This window comes from Carcharhinus amblyrhynchos, chromosome 29 (genome assembly GCF_965287045.1).
Source record: "Carcharhinus amblyrhynchos chromosome 29, sCarAmb.v2.hapA, whole genome shotgun sequence".
Taxonomy (NCBI): Eukaryota; Metazoa; Chordata; class Chondrichthyes; order Carcharhiniformes; family Carcharhinidae; genus Carcharhinus; species Carcharhinus amblyrhynchos.
The window spans coordinates 35,455,168-35,472,400 of record NC_137352.1 but is presented as its reverse complement, the minus strand read 5'-3'; the positions used below and the strand labels follow the sequence as shown (position 1 = coordinate 35,472,400).

At 44.0% G+C, this 17,233-nt stretch overlaps 1 protein-coding gene across 1 annotated transcript in view; it reads left to right on the top strand.

Moving 5' to 3' along the window:
• The first annotated feature begins 531 nt into the window (after positions 1–531).
• Positions 532–17,233, top strand: part of LOC145359803 (Fc receptor-like protein 5) — a 71,360-nt gene continuing 54,658 nt past the window's right edge. The window contains exons 1-2 of the mRNA XM_080214579.1: positions 532–628; positions 6,814–7,101. Of these exons, the coding sequence (XP_080070705.1) occupies positions 532–628; positions 6,814–7,101 (385 nt within the window). The remainder of the gene's footprint in view (positions 629–6,813; positions 7,102–17,233) is intronic.

Sequence of the window (17,233 nt, the reverse complement as noted above, 5' to 3'; positions counted from 1 at the left end):
TAACCTGGTGTGTTTACTCCTATCCAGCACCGACATCTCCATATTATGTCAATAGAATCACACTTGGAGTGTGATTATCCTTGTACTGAGGCCAGAATAAAAAAACAATTGGGATCAAGTCTAAATTCACATTACACATTGGGTTTTTGATCCACTCCCTAATGAGGATCATCCTCTTCACAATCTAGGATCATTCTCAACTCAGGATCACCCCCATGTCCAATCCAGGATGCTCTTTATCCTCAATCCATTATCATCCCCACCCATAATCCAAGATTGTCCTCATCCTGAATCCCAGATCATTCTCATCCCCAATCATGAATTAACCTCATAAGATTGTAAGAAATAGGGACATAAGCAGCTGTTTGACTCCTTTAGCCTGCTGCGCAACTCAATAGGATCATGGCTGATCTGACATTCCTCAGGTGCACTTTCCTGACCTTTCCCCATCAATTTTGATTCCCTTACTGACCAAAATCTATCTGTTTCAGCCTTAAATATACACAAGTGACGTTAATTTACTGGTTCACCATGCGAGTCGACTGGTATGGTGAGCTGATTAGATTACGTACGAAGCCAGAAATCAGGTTGCATGCAATGTTCCTGGGCCTGTTTTGCTCTGAGCACCGTAAGTGTGCCAGGAGCAGTGCCAGAGGAAGTGACCTAAATGGGGTGGGGCCTGAGCTGGGGGGGGTGGTCTGAGTGAGGTTGGGGCTATGACCCAGGGGAGGTGGAATGCAGAATGATGTGGGACTTACATGGGGAATGCTCTGCAAGGATTGGAGATCTGCAAGGGGGCACTGTGCAAGAGAGGAGGCTGGGGTCTATGCAAGGGGAGGTGGGACAGGGAGATGTAGGAGTCCTGGTGGCCTGATACTGGCACACCTTGTCGGTGGAGATGGGGGGTGTTGGGGTCCAATGTCTGTGGGTGGGGGTGAATAGAAAGAGGTCTCTCAGAGCACCCTGTGCTCTGACGCTGATTTCACCGGCAAGCTTAGGGTCCACCCTCTCCCCAACCCACTGGTGCGAATCTCCTTCCTGTCATTAGGCATGGAAAAGTTGTTGTGCTGAACATGGCCAGAAAGCTGGTGTGCAACACACCCATTTTGAGACTTTTTTGAGGAAAATTTCACCTAAGAACTCAGCCCCCACAGCTCTCTGCGGCAACTCTCAACCTCTGAGAGAAGAAATTCCTCTTTATCTCAGTCTTAAATTAATGCCCCTTCATTCTGAGATGGTGCTTTCTGGTCCTAGACTCTCCCATGAGGAAAATATCCTCTGAGCATTTACTCTGTCAAGCCCCTTAAGGATTGTTCATGTTTCAACGAGATGAGCTCTCATTCTCCTAAATTCCAATGGTTAGAATCATAGAACAGAACAGAATCCCTGCAATGCAGAAGGAGGCCATTTGGCCCTTTGAGCCTGCACTGACAACAATCCCATCCAGGCCCGTAACCCCACGTATTTACCCTACTAATCCCCCTGACACTAAGGGACAATTTAGCATGGTCAATCAATGTAACCCGCATATCTTTGGACTGTGGGAGAAAATCGGAGCACCCGGAAGAAATCCATGCATACATGGGGAGAATGTGCAAACTCCACACAGTCACCCAAGGCCAGAATTGAACCTGGGTCCCTGGCGTTATGAGGCAGCAGTTCTATCCACAATGCCACCCCCACGGTTTTGAGACAGTTAAAAATAAAAGATTTTTTTGCTGTCTGTGGGTAAAATGCATGAAAAATGCATGTGTTAAAAATAGCAACTGTTGAGGCAAGCAACATCTAAAAGATAGGGACTTAACATAGCAGAAAACAAAGGGGAAACAGGAAAAGGAATTAAGAGTTGCATGTTAAACATGACAGGTGTAATGGGCTGTGTGGTCTCACATGCTGCTGTAACTTGTCCGATTTTGCTTTAAACCTCGCGTGACAAAAACTGATAACTTGAGCAGAAAATCCTTGTGACAGTAAAATAAATGAATCAGTGTAAACATTCTCCATGATAATAAAAACACACAAAACAAACAAACAAACACACAAAAGTAGAACAGAGTAGAGCCCAACGTGTTTAACTATTCCTCATCCTGGTGAACCTTCTCTGAAATGCCTCCAATAAAATAATATCTTTCCTTAAACAAGGAGACCAAAACTGCTCAGTGTTCCAGATGTGGTCTCACAAGTACCTTGTATAGTTGCAGCAAGACTTCCCCACTCTTAAACTCCAACCCCGCCTTGGAATAAGGATCAACATTCCAGGTTACCTGCTGTACTGTGTACACAGAAGTGTTACATGCAGCCATACCCCGACATGTTGCAGCTTTCTGTAGTTTTTTTGCATTTGAATAATATTCATAGAACATATAGAACATAGAACATTACAGCGCAGAACAGGCCCTTCAGCCCACGGTGTTGCGCCGACCAGTTAAAAAACAATGACCCTCTAACCTAAACCAATCCCTTTCCATCCATAAACCTATCCACGGATCTCTTAAACGCCCCCAAACTAGGCGCATTTACAACTGCAGCAGGCAGGGCATTCCAATCCCTCACCACCCTCTGGGTAAAGAACCTACCCCTGACATCCGTCCTATAACTACCCCCCCTTAATTTAAAGCCATGCCCCCTCGTGCTAGCTTTCTCCATCCGAGGAAAAAGGCTATCACTGTCCACCCTATCTAAACCTCTAATCATCTTATATGTTTCAATAAGATCCCCTCTTAGCCGCCTTCTTTCTAACGAAAACAACCCCAAATCCCTCAGTCTCTCCTCATAGGACCTCCCCTCCATACCAGGCAACATCCTGGTAAACCTCCTCTGCACCCTCTCCAAAGCCTCCACATCCTTCCTATAATGTGGGGACCAGAACTGCACACAATACTCCAAGTGCGGCCGCACCAGAGTTGTGTACAGTTGCAACATGACGCTGCGGCTCCTAAATTCAATCCCCCTACCAATAAACGCCAAGACACCGTATGCCTTCTTAACAACCTTATCTGCTTGATTCCCAACTTTCAGGGATCTATGTACAGATACACCTAGATCCCTCTGTTCATCCACACTATTCAGAGCCCCCCCATTAGCCCTATACTCGACACATCTGTTATTCCTGCCAAAGTGAATTACTTCACACTTCTCTGTATTAAACTCCATCCTCCACCTCTCGGCCCAGCTCTGCAACCTGTCCAAGTCTCCCTGCAAACTATGACACCCTTCCTCACTATCTACCACACCTCCGACTTTGGTGTCATCAGCAAATTTACTAATCCACCCAACTATACCCTCATCCAGATCATTAATAAAAATTACAAACAGCAGTGGCCCCAAAACAGATCCCTGAGGCACACCACTTGTAACTGAACTCCATGACGAATACTTACCATCAACCACGACCCTGTGTCTCCTACCTGCTAGCCAATTCCTGATCCAATTTCCTAGATTACCCCCAATCCCATACATCTGCATTTTCTGCTTCCAGAATGATCAATTTCATATTTTCCTATATTATACTCCATTTACCAACTTTTTGCCAACTTACATAATCTATTAATTATGCAGCTGGATTGGTTAGAGGTCGCCAACTTGAAAAATAGCTCCTTATCCTCCGTCACTGTTTCTTGCCCATTATCCAATTCTCTATCTATGCTGAAATATAACCTCCAACACCATCAGTCAACCCTTTTGTTGGGTACTTTGTCAAATGACTTCTGGAAGACCAAACACCATCTACTGGTTCCCCTCTATCCACTCTGGGTGAGATTTCCTCGAAAAACTCTAATAAATTAGTCTGACACAATTTGTCTTTCATGAAGCCATGCTGACTCTGCTGGATTAGATTACGGTTTTCCAACTGCGCTGCTATTACTTCCTTAATAATTGATTTCAACATTTTCCAACAATCGATGTTAGGCTAATCGACCTATCATTTGTCTATTTGTCTCCCTTCCTTTTTGAATAGGGGTGTCACATTGACAGTTTTCCAATTCTCTGGCACTTCTCCAAAATCCAACAATTTAAGGAAAATTACAGCCACTGCATCCATCATCTCTGTAGCTACTTCTTTTAGGATTCTTGGACATCATGATGGCACAGTGGTTAACATTGCTGCTTCACAGCTCCAGGGACCTGGTTTCAATTCCAGACTTGGGTGACTGTGGAGTTTGCATGTTCACCCCGTGTCTGCATGGGCTTCCTCTGGGTGCTCCAATTTCCGCCCACGCTCCAAAGATGTGCATGTTAGGTATTTGGCTATGCTAAATTGTTCCTTAGTGTCCAAAGGTATGTAGGTTAGCGGAATTCATGGGGAAATGTGTCAGGTTATAGGGATAGGGCAAGGGTAAGATAGTCTCTCCCAGATTTGGTGCAGACGAGAGGGGTCAAATGACCTCCTTCTGCATTGTAGGGATTCAATGATTCTATGATGCAAGCCATCAGGGCCAAGGGGCTTATCTGCCTTTAGCTCCATTAGTTTGTCTAAAATGGAGACTTTTGTATCTCTCCCCTCTCACCTTAAACCTATGCCCTCTAGATTTCGACTCCCCTACCTTTGGGAAAAGATGTTGAGTACGTTATCTATGTCCCTCATTATTTTATAGACCTAAGGTCCCAGTCTATCCAGCCTTTCCTTACAACTCAAACCATCAAGTCCTGGTTGCATTCTAGAAAATCTTTTCTGCACTATTTCTAGTTTAATAATAATTGTATAATTATAATTATAATAATTAATAAAAATAACATTGTAATTCCCTTTATATAAGTTAAACAGATCCAAGTTTCTCACTTTCAAATGAATGTGAAATTCTATCCTTAGTATCCCTATAGTGCAGAAGGAGGCCATTCAGCCCATCAAGGCTGTGCCAGCTCTCTGACAAAACACCCCACCCAGGCCTCCTCTGCCCTATCCCCATAACCACATATATTTACCAAGGCTGACCCACATAACCTACATATCTTTGGTCACTAAAGGGCAATTTAGCATGGCATATCCTCTTAACCTGCACATCTTAGGTCTGTAGGAGGAAACCAGAGCACCCAGAGGAAACCATGTGGACACAACAAGAACATGCTAACTCCATTCAGGCAGACACCCAAGGTCAGAATCAAACTCAGGTGCCCAGCACTGAGGTGGCAGTGCTAACCACCGTCATGTTATGATCACTACTTCCTATGGGATCTTTTATTCTGAGGTCATTTATTAAACCTATCCCTTTACCCATTTCTGAATCCTGTTCCCTGGGTGGCTCCATGACATATTTCTTTATGGCACTTCCCTAGTGCGGTCTATGGATTCATCCTCAGTCCAGTCGTTTGTTACTTAACTTAAGGTTGATTTCCACTTGCATGTGAAACCTAGCCAGTATTTTGCCACATAGATATTGGTCTTTTCTCTTCTTGTACGAAATGTTATCTTCTTCCTGTGAGCTTCGGTCCTAGGTTTTCCACACTGAGCACAAACTCTTGGTGTTAGCGTTCTTATACCCGAAAAGTGCCTTGGCAATTGGCCAATGAATTGATGAGAAACTCAATTACATTATTCAATTAAGCCAATCAAATAGATCCAGCACAGTCGAGACTCTGCAGACCCCATCATGATGCTCAGGCCTTACTGCGTATAGTTTACATTCCAATGCCCATATAAGGAAACACTAACTCCAAACTGTCTGTAAACACTTCCTTCTACAAGGGACAAGCTATTATAATCTAACACTTTATAGTGTTTTATAAGTTTCAGGCTAGCTTGGCCACAGGAATTCCCAGAATACTTATAAACAACTTGGCCAAAAATCAGGTTTGTTGATTGAAGACCTGTCGGCACATTGAAAGTTAAAACTCTGCAGGTCAGTCAGCCACAGTTGAATCAGTTGAACCTCTTGATCATTGAAGCAAATGGATCACTGACCCATGACCAAATTTATGTGCAAGTGAAACAAGCTGTAAACCAGTCAACAGAATTCATTCAAATTACACAATTTACATCAAGTTACATCATATAAATCACTGAATATATTACACACAACTTTTTTTTTACACCAGCACATTTCTTCATTCAATCATTTGGTTAGCACCTTCTTCCATTTAATAAACCTTATTGTTAATACAGTTCAATATACCAAGGAACAAAAGATTAATAACATGATATAGCAATCAGATACAAGGATGAATTTATATGGTGGAACGCCAATTCTGGAAATCATCTCCTTTATATTCTGATCAATGGTAGAATCACAGAATTCCTATAGTGCAGGAGTGCGCATTGACAACAATCTCACCCAGGACCTTTCCCCGTAACCCGCACATGTTTGGACTGTGGGACAAAACCGTAACACCCAGAGGAAACCCACGCAGACAGAAGGAGAACGTCCACACAGGCAGTGACCCAAGCTGGGAATCGAACCCAGGTCCCTGGTGTTGTGAGGCAGCAGTGCTAACCACTGTGCCATCATGCCTCTTCTTAATAACTAATCCAGGATATCCTCATCTCCAGTCTACAATTATCCTCATTAACCGGGATCATCCTCATCCCAATCCAGGATAATCTGCAATCCAGGATTGTCCTCATTCCTAATCCAGCATCATCCACATTCCTATTCCAGTATCAGCCTGATCCTTAGCCTAAATTCAGAATTGTCCTCCAATTGAGTCAGTTGAACTGGACTTGGGCAGTATGAGGCATATCTAATTCTTGCTTCGAGGCTTGTGTGCACTGTGAAGAGATTGGAATTGGAGTATGAAATAATATTTGACCTTCATAATAGTAATTCTGTCAAATGTATTTTGTATAAGATAACATTCTAAACTTTTTTTTCATTTCAGATCCACTTCCAAAAATTACCCTGGATCAACCCTCGGGTGTGTACGTTAAAGGAGAAGCGGCCACTATAACATGTACCAGTTTTACCACCAATAGCAGTGGCCTATTCATTTTCTACAGAAATAGCGAGTTGCTGACCCGTACAGACCAAAAGCGCCGATGGGCCAAAATCCGCATTAATTACATTTCTGATTGGGACGGAGGATTGTATACATGTCAGGATTTGAAAACAATTTCAGGAAGAGAGGTGCTGTCGCATCACAGCAACCCCGTTCAAGTAACTGTAACAGGTAAATAACTTGCATTAACACCTCTCGGGACATCAGATCATCAAAACATTTAGCAATCAATTTAATACTTTTGAAATGTACCTGTTGTAGTAAATTCGGAATGTGTGGCGACCTTCTTATTCATTGGACGTGGGCGTCGCTGGCTGGACTAGCATTTATTGCCCATCTGGAAGTGATCGTCAGCGAAGTGACTTGCTCAGCTGTTTCAGAGTCACATGCAGGGCAGACTTGGTTAGAATGGGAATCCACACTGGTTTCATGGTCATTACTGGACACTTAAATCCAAATTTCTATAACATTCAAATTTCACCATCTGCCCTGCTGGGGTTTAAACCCTGATGCCCAGAGCAATACTATGGCTGTCTGGATTACTATCCCAGTAACAATCATCACCACCGCCCCCCACCCCCACCACAAATCACACATAAAATAACGTGATGCAGCACACACGGAAATAAATACAGATCAAACTAACTTTCCGAATCATCTTCCAAATGTTGGCATCAAGTTTTTGACTTCCGGTGAAAGATTGTAAGAATGCTGCTCTGTCCAAAATGCAGCCTTTCACACAATACAGGATATCAAGCCCTGAGGAGGAGTGGCAGGAATTTTGCAGTGCTGAAACTGGACTTGGATTTGAATCCACAATCTGTGTATTCGGGAACACACAGAGCCCACTGACAAAGCATTCTATGAGAGTTCAATTTCCAAAATAGTTAAAGCTGATGCCATTTCATTCTGGGAACAAGATCCACGAATGGCAAATCAATTAAAATTATTTCACTAATAGGCAACCAATGAACTCCACAGTAACTAAATATCACTTATTAAAGTGATCCATATTATGCTGCCAGTTAACAATTTTTCTATTCCACATTCCCTGGAGCGGCGTGGTGAGCACTGCCATCTCACAGTGCCAGGTTCCAATCCTGGCCTGGGTCACTGTTTGCGTGGAGCCTGCAAGTTCTTCCTGTGCCTGAATTGGTTACCTCTGGGTGCTCCGTTTTCCCCTCAGAGTCAGAAAGACAGCCTGGTTAGGTGCATTGGCCGTGCTAAATTCTCCCTCAGTGGACCAGAACAGGCACCAGAGTATGGCGACTAGGGGATTTTCACAGTCAGCCTATTTGTGACATTAATAAATAAACTTTAAACTGTTAGTTTTGTAATCTGTCAAGATTGCATGATGGAGAAAGGGAGCACCCAGACCGAGGGTCTGAGGTGTGTCTGTTTTAACGCCAGGAGTGTAGTGAACAAAGTAGATGAGCTTAGGGCGTGGATTGCTGCTTGGGAATGTGATGTGGTGGCCATTACAGAGACTTGGATATCTCAGGGACAGGACTGGGTACTTCAGGTGCCAGGATTCAAATGCTTCAGGAAGGACAGGGAGGGAGGCAAAAGAGGTGGTGGAGTGGCGCTGTTGATCAGGGACAGTGTCATGGCTGCAGAGAAGGAGGATGCCGTGGAGGGACTATCTACGGAGTCATTGTGGGTGGAAGTTAGGAACAGCAAAGGGTCGATAACTTTGCTGGGTGTTTTCTATAGGCCGCCCAATAGTGACAGGGAAGTTGAGGTGCAGATAGGGAAACAGATCCTAGAGAGATGTAGTAATAACAGAGTTGTCGTGATGGGAGACTTTAATTTCCCAAACATCGACTGGAATATCCCAAGGGTAAGGGATTTGGATGGGGAGGAGTTCATTAGGTGTGTTCAGGAAGGTTTCCTGACACAGTACGTGGATAAGCCTACGAGAGGAGAGGCTGTACTTGACCTGGTGCTGGCTAATGAACCAGGACAGGTGTCGGATCTCTCGGTGGGAGAGCATCTCAGGGATGGAGATCATAATTCTATCTCCTTCACGATAGCATTGGAAAGAAGTAGGATCAGGCAGGCTAGGAAGGTGTTTGTCTGGAGTAAGGGGAAATATGAAGACATCAGGCAGATAATTGGACGAGTAAACTGGAAGGAGGCGTTCTTGGGGAAAAGTACAGAAGGAAGGTGGTGGATTTTCAAGGAATGTTTGACTGGAGCTCTGCACGATAACGTTCCGATGAGACAAGAAGGTTTTGGTAGGTCTCGGGAACCGTGGTACACGAAGGTTGTGGTGAACCTAGTCAGGAAGAGAAGAAAGGTGTACAAAAGGTTCAGGGAGCTAGGAGATGTTAAGGATCTGGAGGAGTATACGGGCTGTAGGAAGGAGCTTAAAAAGGAAATTAGGAGAGCCAGAAGGGGACATGAGAAGGCCTTGGCGGGTAAGATTAAGGAGAATCCCAAGGCCTTCTACAAATATGTGAAGAGTAAAAGGATGAGAAGAGAAGGGATAGGACCTATAAAAGGTGAAGGGGGAAAAGTCTGTGTGGAACCGGAAGAAATGGCTGAGGTGCTTAATGAGTACTTTGCCTCGGTATTCACGGTGGAAAGTGATCTGGGAGGTTGTACTACAGGTTTGCGGCAGTCTGGAAAGATTGAGTATGTGGATGTTAAGGAAGAGGATGTGTTAGAACTTTTAAATTCTATCAAGATGGACAAGTCGCCGGGACCGGATGGGATGTACCCCAGGTTACTGTGGGAGGTGAGGGAGGTGATTGCAGAGCCCCTGGTGGTGATCTTTGTGTCATCGATGGAGACGGGAGAGGTTCTGGAGGATTGGAGGATTGCGGATGTGGTTCCTATTTTCAAGAAAAGGAACAGGGATAGCCTGGGAAATTACCGACCGGTGAGTCTGACCTCAGTGGTTGGTAAGCTGATGGAGAGGCTTCTGAGGGACAGGATTATGAACATTTAGAGAAGTTTAGAATGATCAGAAATAGTCAGCACGGCTTTGTCAAGGGCAGGTCGTGCCTGATGAGCCTAGTTGAGTTCTTTGAAAATGTGACTGAGCACATTGACGAAGGAAGAGCGGTGGATGTGGTTTACATGGACTTCAGCAAGGCATTTGATAAGGTCCCCCATGCAAGACTTCTTGAAAAGGTGAGAGGGCATGGGATCCAAGGGGCTTTGGCCTTGTGGATCCAGAACTGGCTTGCCTGCAGAAGGCAGAGAGTGGTTGTGGATGGGTCTTTTTCTGCATGGAGGTCGGTCACCAGTGGAGTGCCCCAGGGATCTGTTCTGGGACCCTTGCTGTTTGTCATTTTCCTAAATGACCTGGATGAGGAAGTGGAGGGATGGGTTGGTAAGTTTGCTGATGACATGAAGGTTGGTGGTGTTGTGGATAGTCTGGAGGGATGTCAGAAGTTGCAGCGAGACATAGATAGGATGCAAGGCTGGGCGGAGAAGTGGCAGATGGACTTCAATGCAGATACATGTGTAGTGGTCCATTTTGGCACGTCCAATGGGATGCAGGAGTACAATATCAAGAGTCTTAGCAGTGTAGAGGCTCAGAAAGACCTTGGGGTCCGGGTCCAAAGGACTCTTAAATCGGCCTCGCAGATGGAGGATGTGGTAAAGAAGGCGTATGGTGTACTGGCCTTCATTAATCGAGGGATTGAGTTTAGGAGTCAGGAGATAATGCTGCAACTTTATAAGACCCTTGTCAGACCCCACTTGGAGTACTGTGCGCAGTTCTGGTCGCCTCACTACAGGAAGGATGTGGAAGCTATTGAAAGGGTGCAGAGGAGATTTACAAGGGTGTTGCCTGGATTGGGAGGCATGCCTTATGAAGATAGGTTGAAGGAGCTTGGTCTCTTCTCCTGGAGAGACGAAGGTTGAGAGGCGACCTGATAGAGGTTTATAAAATGTTGAGAGGAATAGATAGGGTGGATTCTCGGATGCTTTTTCCCAGGGCTGAAATGGTGGCTACGAGAGGACACAGATTTAAGGTGCTGGGGAGCAGGTACAGAGGAGATGTCAGGGGTAAGTTTTTCACTCAGAGGGTGGTGGGTGAGTGGAATCGGCTGCCGTCGGTGGTGGTGGAGGTGAACTTGTTGGGGTCTTTTAAGAGACTTCTGGATGAGTAAATGGGATCTAATGGGACTGAGGGTTTTAGATAGGCCTGGTAGGTAGGGATGTGATCAGTGCAACTTGTGGACTGAAGGGCCTGTTTGTGCTGTAGTTTTTCTATGTTCTATGTTCTATTGTGCCTGGAAGATCAGGTGACACAAGCATTTGGAGAGGTGCGATGGAGTTCACCTTGTAGGGGCAATAAATGTGGGTGGCATGCAAAATAATTTCAAATTAACTTAAGAAATAGGGGCAGGTGTCAACCATTCAGCCCCTCGAGCCTCCTTCACCAGTCAGTAACGAATATGGCTCATCTGATTGTGGCTTTAACTCTACTTTTTTGCTTGTGTTCCCTTGACTCCCTTGTCAATCAAAAATCTCTGTAACTCAGATTTTTAAATATTAAGTGACCCAGATACCATTGCTTGCTAAGGTAGAGAATTCCAAAGACTGTTGATCCTCTGAGAGATGATATTCCTCCTCACCTCAATCTGATTTTAAAACAATGTGCCCTTGTTCTGGTTTCGCCTACAGGAAGAAACATTCCTCAGCATATAGTCTCGTGTCCCTTAGAATCTTACAGGTTTCAATAAGATCGCCTCTGATTCTCCTAAATTCCAACCAGGTCAACCTTTCCACATAAGACAACACCTTCTTCCTTGGAATCAGCCTAATGAATCTTATCTGAACTGCTCCAAATACAAGTAAAGCAACCAAAACTGCACAAAGTGCTCTCCCTATGATAAAGATTATGGGTCATTTTAGTCTGCACATAGACTTGGCAAATCAATTTAGTCACAATACCATAGAGAAGAAACTTTTGGAGTACGTGCGGGATGGTTTTCTGGGCTAATTTATTGAGGAGCCAACTAGAGAGCTGACCATCCCAGACTGGGTATTGTGCAATGAGAAAGGAGTAATTGGCAGGCTAGTTCTGTGTGAGCCCTTGGGGATGAATAATCATAACATGATAGAATTTTTCCCCAAGATGGAGAGTGATGGAGTTGATTCTGAGACAAGGGTCCTGAATCTTAATAAAAGAAATTGCAGTGGTGTAAGTCGCGAGTTGGCTGTGATGGATTGGGACATATTACTTAAAGAGAACATGGTGGACAGGCAATGGCAAACATTCAAAGAGTGAATGGGTAAACCGTAACAATTATTTATTCCTGTTTGGTGCAAAAGTAAAAATGGAAAGGTGGCCAAACCATGGCTTACAAGGGAAATAGGAGTTAGTATTGAATCCAAGAAGGAGGCATACAAATTGGCCAAGAAAGACAACTGATCTGAGGATTAGGAGCATTCTAGAATTCTGCAGAGAAGAACCAAGGGGAAAATAGAGTACAAGAGTAAACTTTCAGGAAACATAAAAACTGACTGTAAATTTTTCTAGAGGTATGTGAGGAGAAATAGATTGGTGAAAATAAACGTAGGTCCCTTATCGTCAGAAATAGGGAAATTTACAATGGGAATCAAATAAATGGCTGATGAAATAAATACATATTTTGGTTCCATCCTCACAAAGGAATACACTCGTGGGGTACTGCAGGGATCAATGCTAAGACCCCAATTATTCACAATATATATTAATTATTTAAATAGGGGAACTAAATATAATATCTCCTAATTTTCAGATGACACAAAGCTGGGTGGGACGGTGAGCTGTGAGGAGGATGCAGAAATCCTTCGGTGTGATTTGGACAAGGTGAGTGATTGGGGAACTGATTGGTGAATGTGGTATAATTTAGATCTATGTGAGGCTATCCATTTTGGTAGCAAAAATGGTAAGCCAGATTACTATTGAAATGGACAAAAATTCGGAGAGCGGAATGTGCAACAAGACCTGGGTGTCCTCGTACACCAGTCACTGAAGGTAAGCATGCAGGTGCAACAGGCAGTAAAAAAGGCAAATGGTACGTTGGCCTTCATAGTGAGAGGACTTGAGAGCAGGAGCAGGAATGTCTTGATAGAATTACACAGGGTCTTTGTGAGACCACACCTGGAATATTGTGTACAGTTTTGTTCTCCTTATCTGAGGAAGGATCTTCTTGGTCTAGAGGGAGTGCAGAGTAGGTTTAACAGTCTGTGGATACAGGTCAGCGATGTGGAGAAATTTCTTCCTCAAGAGGGTGGTCAGCCTATGGAATTCACTACCACAGAAAATAGTTGAGACCAAAGCATAGTATGTTTTCAAGAAGCATTTGAATATAGCACTTGAAACAAAGAGATCAAATTACATGGGGCGGAATGTAGAATCAGGGTGTTTAGTATGGCCATCAGTCGTGATAATGAATGGCGGTGCTGACTAGAAGGGCTGAATGGCCTACTCCTGCTCCTATTTTCCATGTTTCTCTGTCTCACTAATGCACTTTGCAGTTGTAACAAGATTCCCCTACTTTTACACTTCAACGCCTTGCAATAAAGGCCAATATTACATTTGCATTCTTAATTACTTTCTGTACCTGATTTCAGACTTATTTATGATTCATGTACAAGGATCGACAGATCACCCTTTTTGCAACATTATGTGGTCTCCATTCAATTCATGCTTTAAATAACCTCACATTTTCCCACACACTCCATCTGTCAATGTTTCTGTCCATTCACTTATAACATAGAACATAGAACATTACAGCGCAGTACAGGCCCTTCGGCCCTCGATGTTGCGCCGACCATTGGAACCAATCTAATGACTCTCTAACCTAAACTATTCCAATGTTATCCATATGCCTATCCACTGACCATTCGAACGCCCTTAAAGTTGGTGAGTCCACAACTGCTGCAGGCAGGGCATTCCACGCCCTTACTACCCTCTGAGTAAAGAACCTACCTCTGACATCCGTCCTATAATTACCACCCCTCAATTTAAAGCTATGTCCCCTTGTGTTAGCCATCACCATCCGAGGAAAAAGGCCCTCACTTTCCACCCTATCTAACCCTCTGACCATCTTGTATGCCTCAATTAGATCACCTCGTAACCTTCTTCTTTCTAACGAAAACAACCTCAAGTCCCTCAGCCTTTCCTCATAAGACCTTCCCACCATACCAGGCAACATCCTGGTAAACCTCCTCTGCACCCTTTCCAATGCCTCCACCTCCTTCTAATAATGCGGAGACCAGAACTGTACGCGATATTCCAACTGCGGCCACACCAGAGTTTTGTACAGTTGCAACATGACCTCACAGCACCAAAATTCAATCCCTCTACCAATAAAAGCTAACACACCGTATGCCTTCTTAACAACCTTATCAACCTGAGTGCCAACTTTCAGGGAGCTATGCACATGTACCCCGAGATCTCTCTGCTCATCAACACTACCAAGAGTCCTTCCATTAGCCCTATATTCTGTACTCCTGTTACTCTTACCAAAGTGAATCACCTCACACTTTTCCGCATTAAACTCCATCTGCCACCTCTCGGCCCAGCTCTGCAGCTTATCTATGTCCCTCTGCAAACTGTAACATCCATCCTCACTGTCTACAACTCCTCCAACTTTGGTGTCGTCAGCAAATTTACTAATCCATCCTTCTACACCCTCATCTCGGTCATTTATAAAAATGACAAACAGCAGTGGCCCCAAAACAGATCCTTGAGGTACACCACTTGTAACTGAACTCCAGGTTGAATATTTCCCATCAACCACCACCCTCTGTCTTCTATCAGTGAGGCAATTCCTGATCCAAACTGCTAAATCACCCTCAATCCCATGCATCTGCATTTTCTGCAGTAGCCTACCATGGGGAACCTTATCAAACACTTTGCTAAAATCCATATACACCATGTCAACTGCCTTACCCTTATCCACCTCTTTGGTCACCTTTTCAAAAAACTCGATAAGGTTTGTGAGGCACGACCTACCCTTCACAAAACCGTGTTGACTATCCCTAATCAAATTATTTTTCTCTAGATGATTATAAATCCTATCCCTTATAATTCTTTCCAAAACTTTGCCGACAACAGAAGTAAGGCTATAATTCCCAGGATGGTCTCTACTCCCCTTCTTGAACAAGGGGACAACATTTGCTATCCTCCAGTCTTCCGGCACTATACCTGTAGCTAATGACGACTTGAAGATCTAAGCCAAAGGCTCTGCAATCTCCTCCCTAGCCTCCCAGAGAATCCTGGGGTAAATCCCATCCGGCCCAGGGGACTTATCTATTTTCACACTTTCAAGAATTGCCAACACCTCCTCCTTATGTACCTCAATCCCGTCTAGTCTACTACCTGGTATCGCAGTATTCTCCTCGACTACACTGACTTTTTCCTGCGTGAATACTGATGAAAAATACTCATTCAGTGCCTCTCCTATCTCTTCAGGCTCCACGCACAACTTCCCACTGCTGTCTCTGACTGGCCCTAATCTTGCCCTAACCAATCTTTTATTCTTGACATACCTGTAGAAAGCTTTAGGGTTCTCTTGATCCTATCTGCCAAAGTCTTCTCATGTCCTCTTCTAGCTCTTCTTTTTTTCTTTTTCTTTTTTCCAAACACACTTAGGCTGTCTACATCCCTTTGCAGTCTCTTTGCATCCTTCTCACAACTTGCTTTCCTACCTATCATTGCATTGTCAGCAATACATTTGGTCCCTTCATCCAAGTCATTCATAGAGATTATTAATAGTTGAGGTCGCAGCACTGATTCCTACAGCACTCTATTGGTTAGTTTTCCAACCTGTGTATAACCCTTCTTTTTAACTCTTTGTTTCCTGGTAATTAACCAGTGTTTCGAAAGATTAGTCATGACATGTTTGAAAAAGAAGGTAGACAAAAGGCACTATAGTCCAGTTAGCTTAACTTCTGTAATAGGGAAAATGCTTGAATCTATCCTCAAGGAACAAATAGCGAGACATCTGGATATAAATTGTCCCATTGGTAAGATGCAGCATGGGTTCATGAAGGGCAGGTCATGTTTGACTAATTTGGTGGAAATCTTTGAGAACATTACATGTGCAATGGACAATGGGGAACCTGTGGATGTGGTATATCTGGGTTTCCAGAAAGTATTTGACAAGATGCTGCACCAAAGACTGCTACATAAGATAAAGGTGCACAGTGTTACGGGTAATGTATTAGCATGGACAGAGGTTTGGTTAACTAACAGAAATCAAAGAGTGGGGGTAAATGGGTGTTTTTCTGGTTGGCGATCTGTGACCAGTGATGTGCCTCAGGGGTCAGTGTTGGGACTGCAATTGTTTACAATTTATATAGCTAATTTGCAGTTGGGGAGCAAGTGTAACGTGTCAAAATGTGCAGATGACACTAAGATGAGTGACAGAGCAAAGTGTGCAGAGGATGCTGAAAATTTACAAAGGGCTAGAGATAATCTAAGTGAGTGGGCGAGGGTCTGGCAGATGGAGTACAATGTTGGTAAATATGAGGTCATCCATTTTGATAGGAATAACAGCAAAATGGATTATTATTTAAATGGTAAAAAATTACAGCATGCTGCTGTGCGGAGGGACCTGGGTGTCCTTGTGCACGAGTCAAAAAAAAGTTGTTTTTTTTGGTGCAGCAGGTAATTAAGAAGGCAAATGGAATTTTGTCCTTCATTGCTAGAGGGATGGAGTTTAAAAACAGTGAGGTTATGTTGCAGCTGGATAAGGTGCTGCTGAGGCCACACCTGGAATACTGTGTACTGTTTTGCTCTCCTTACTTGAGAAAGGATATACTGGCACTGGAGGGGGTGCAGAGGAGATTCACTAGGTTGATTCCGGAGTTGAGAAGATTGGTTTATGAGGAGAGGCTGAGTAGACTGGGACTATACTCATTGGAATTCAGAAGCATGAGGGAGATCTGATAGAAATGTATAAGATTATGAAGGGAACAGATAAGGTAGAAGCAGGGAAGTTCTTTCCACTGGCAGGTGAAACTAGGTCCAGGGGGCATGGCCTCAAAACAAGGCAGAACATGTTTAGGACTGAGTTGAGGAGGAACTTCTTCACACAAAGAGTTACAAATCTGTGGAATTTCCTGCCCAGTGAAGCAGTTGAGGCTCATTGAATGTTTTTAAGGCAAGGATAGATAAATTTTTGAACAGTAAAGGAATTGAGGGTTATGGTGAGTGGGTGGGTAAGTGGAGCTGAGTCCACGAAAAGATCAGCCATGATCTTATTGAATGGCGGGGCAGGCTTGAGGGGCCAGATGGCCCACTCCTGCTCCTAGTTCTTACGTTCTTATGTTATTAATTCTGGCTTCC